The 3,225-nt window shown below is 61.6% G+C and overlaps 2 protein-coding genes across 2 annotated transcripts in view; both read left to right on the plus strand.

The window, feature by feature from the left end:
• The window catches only part of FHOD1 (formin homology 2 domain containing 1), a 14,817-nt gene extending 13,297 nt beyond the window's left edge, over positions 1 to 1,520 (plus strand). The window contains exons 19-20 of the mRNA XM_010001048.1: positions 67 to 243; positions 1,438 to 1,520. Coding sequence (XP_009999350.1) covers positions 67 to 243; positions 1,438 to 1,520 — 260 coding nt within the window. The remainder of the gene's footprint in view (positions 1 to 66; positions 244 to 1,437) is intronic.
• A 131-nt stretch (positions 1,521 to 1,651) lies between these two features.
• The window catches only part of HSD11B2 (hydroxysteroid (11-beta) dehydrogenase 2), a 30,142-nt gene continuing 28,568 nt past the window's right edge, over positions 1,652 to 3,225 (plus strand). The window contains 1 exon segment of the mRNA XM_010001049.1: positions 1,652 to 1,724. Coding sequence (XP_009999351.1) covers positions 1,652 to 1,724 — 73 coding nt within the window.

The raw sequence follows: 3,225 nt of genomic DNA on the forward strand, positions 1-3,225 counted from the left end.
GGCCCTCCGGGTGCCCCGGTGCGGCTGGGCACTGCCGGTGCCAGCGCCTCTCTTGTCCCCGCGCAGGGACAGGGCAGGCCAGCCCGGCTCAGGGCTCCCCGGCGCAGGAGGATGTTCCCAGCTCCCCGGATGATGCTTCTGATGAGATCATGGACCAGCTGGTGAAGTCGGTGACACAGAGCACCAACCCCCGGCCCTGCCCCAGCAAGGAGCGCAGGAGGTCCCGGGGCAACAGGAAGTCCTGTGAGTCCCATCCCTGTCCCCCTGCCCTGTCTCTGGCCCCATGCTCTGGCCCTGTACTCTGTTCCATCTCTCTGTCCCTGCTCAGGTGATTTTTCCCATCTCCATGTCCCTGTCCCCTTGCCTGATCCCATCTGTGTCTCTCTCCCACTTCTAAGTCCATATCCCCATGCCCTGTGCCACCTCCGTGGCCCTGTTCCCATTGCCTGTCCCCATACTCTGTCCAATCTCCACATCTCTGTCTCCGTGCTCTGCCCAGTCCCTGGACTCTGTCCCATCTCAGTGTCCCTATCCCCACATCCCATTCCAGCTCTGTGTCCCTGTGTCCCTCTATTGCCTTGTGTCCCTGCCCAGATGTTCTTTCCCATCTTTGTGTCCCTGTTCCATCTCTGTCCCTGTCCCCATGTCCTGTCCCATCTCTGTGTCTCTGTTCCTGTGCTCTGTCCCCATGCCTTGCCCCATCTCCATGTCCCTGTCCCCATGTCCTACCCCATCTCTGTCTCTGTCCCTGTGCTCTGCTCAATCCCTGTCCTCTGTTCCATCTCTGTGGCCCTGTCCCCTACCCAGATGCTCTTTCCCATCTTTGTGTCCATGTCCCATCCCTGTCTCTGTTCCCATGCTCTGTCCCCACAGCTCTGTCCCACCCCTGTGTCCTTGTCCCCATGTCCTACCTGACCCCTTCCCCACTGGCCACCTCTGACTTCCCAGGAGGGCCCCAGAGACCAGACCATACCCCCACACCTCCCCACCAAGCCAGGGCCACCATGATGGGACAGACACCCAGTGCCTACAAGAAGGACATGGAGGGGCTGGAGTGTGTCCAGGGAAGGGCAAGGGAGCTGGGGAAGGGGCTGGAGCACAAGGAGAAGGGTCTGGAGAACTCCCCAGGAACAAGGGATGGGACAAGAGGAGATGGCCCCAAGTTGCACCAGGGGAGGTTGAGGTTGGAGATTAGAAGAAACTTCTTCCCTGAAAGGGTCATGAAACCCTGGCCCAGGCTGCCCAGGGAGGTGGTGGGATCCCCATCCCTGGAGGAGTTTCCAAGCCCTGTAGATGTGGAGCTGAGGGACATGGGTTAAGCTCTGGGCTTGGTGGAGTTGCATTAATGGCTCTTGAAGGTCTTTTCCAACCAGAAGGATTCGGTGAGCCTGGCAGCTGGTGCTGCCTGTGCCACCCTCTCCTCTCCTGTCCCCACAGTGAGGAGGACACTCAAGAGTGGGCTCAGCGACGACCTGGTGCAGGCGCTGGGCCTGGGGCGGGCGCCTGGCATGGAGGTGTGAGGGCACCCCCTGCCCCTGCCAGCAGCCCCGGGCAGGCAGGGGGAGGGGGTGGCAGGGCCCTCCAGGACTGGCAGGTCCCCATCCCTCCCCTCCCCTGGCCTCCAGCAGGAGCGGGCAGCAGGACGGGAGCGATGTCCCGGAGCTGCTCCGTGGTGGCCGGGATGGAGGTGCTCAAGCTCCTGGCTGTGGGCAAGGAGCCTCAGGGTTCGTCTTCTCAACAGTATTAGAGGGGTCGAGGGGCTGGACCCAGACCTGCTCTGGGAACTGGGTCTGCCCCGTGGCCACCGTGGCAATAAAGTTGGTCTGACACGCTTCCCATGTCCCTTGTCCCCCTTGTCTCCCTGCTGAGGGAGCTGGCAGGCAGAAAGGGGTGTTGCTTCTTCCAGCATCCCTAGGGAAGCCATCACCTTGGTCCTGAGCAGGGCTTGGATGCTGCTGGAGATGTCCCAGGGCTGGCCCTGCCTGGGGACCCTGCTGTCCCTGTCCCCTGTGGAGCCCCGAGAGGCTGGGTTGATGTGGTGCCCTCCCCAGACCAAGCCACCAACCCTCCTGCTGCAGCCCAGGACAAGGGCTTGGCCACAACAGCCACTGTTGGGGCTTGCAGGCCTGGTTGTCCCTCCTGGACCCAGCCAGGACATCTGTGGGGAGCCCACCAGGAGGAGTGGGGACAGCTGCCAAGCTCGAGGCCACATGCTCAAGGGCAGGAGAGGCAGCTGGAACAAGAGGCCACAGTGCTGTGAAATCAAGAGTAGGTGTCTCAAACCTCCTCTCTCCCCCTAGAAGCCTCTCCTGGGGGATTCTGGCCAACCCAGGACCTGGGTCTGAGGTTGTCCCCTTGCCAGGGCAGGGTGCAGTAGCCAGGTTGTCCCCCTGCAAGCCTGGCCCTGGCCAAGCTCCTCAGAACCATCTCCCTGTGCTTGGCAGAGCTGCTTCGTGCTGTCCATCCTGCCAGGGCAGCTTCTGCCTGTCCCCATGGGGCCTGGGAGATGTCCAGGCAGGAATGTGCCATCTCCTGGCATGGATTAAAACCCAGGCTGGGTGCTGGTTGCCTTGCTGGGTGCCAGCTGGTGGGTGGGCATCATCCTGGGCATCCCCCTCGGTCACCTGCCATCCTTTGGGCACTGTCACCTGTGGCAAAGGCATTTGGGAAGGATGGCATTGTCATCCATCTCAGCAGCTCCACCTGCCCCCCAGCCCTGGATCCAGCACAGCAGGTCTCTGTGGCTTCCAAGGAATGAAGAAAAACTCCACTGGGCAGGGCAGCTCCTTCCTCCCAGCTCACCCCTGCCCAGGGTTGTCCCTGTCCCACGAGGCTGGACTTGCTGGGAGCCTCAGAGGAGCAGGGCAGTGCCAGCCCACCCCAGCTTGCAAGGTGCCTGCCATGGTCCCAGCTGGCTTTGGGGACAAGAAGATGCCATGCCAAGGTGTCCCAGAAGTGCCCCAAGACATGGTCTGGCTCTCCTCCTGTCTGGGTGTTTGACTTGGGTCCCCAAAGAGACAATGAAGAAGTCACAGAAGGTGACATGGAGCCACTCAGATGCACAGCAGGAAGGAGACAGGAGTAGAAAAGCACCTGCTGGACCTTCTGCATCAGCACCAGGTACCCAAAGTGACATCACCCACATGACAACCCCAGGACTGTCACTCCCAAGGGCTCCCGATGCAGGGGGGGGAGGGAAACTGAGTCAGGCTGCAAGCAAATACC

This window comes from Chaetura pelagica, unplaced genomic scaffold, assembly GCF_000747805.2.
Source record: "Chaetura pelagica isolate M959 unplaced genomic scaffold, ChaPel_1.0 scaffold856, whole genome shotgun sequence".
NCBI lineage: Eukaryota > Metazoa > Chordata > Aves > Apodiformes > Apodidae > Chaetura > Chaetura pelagica.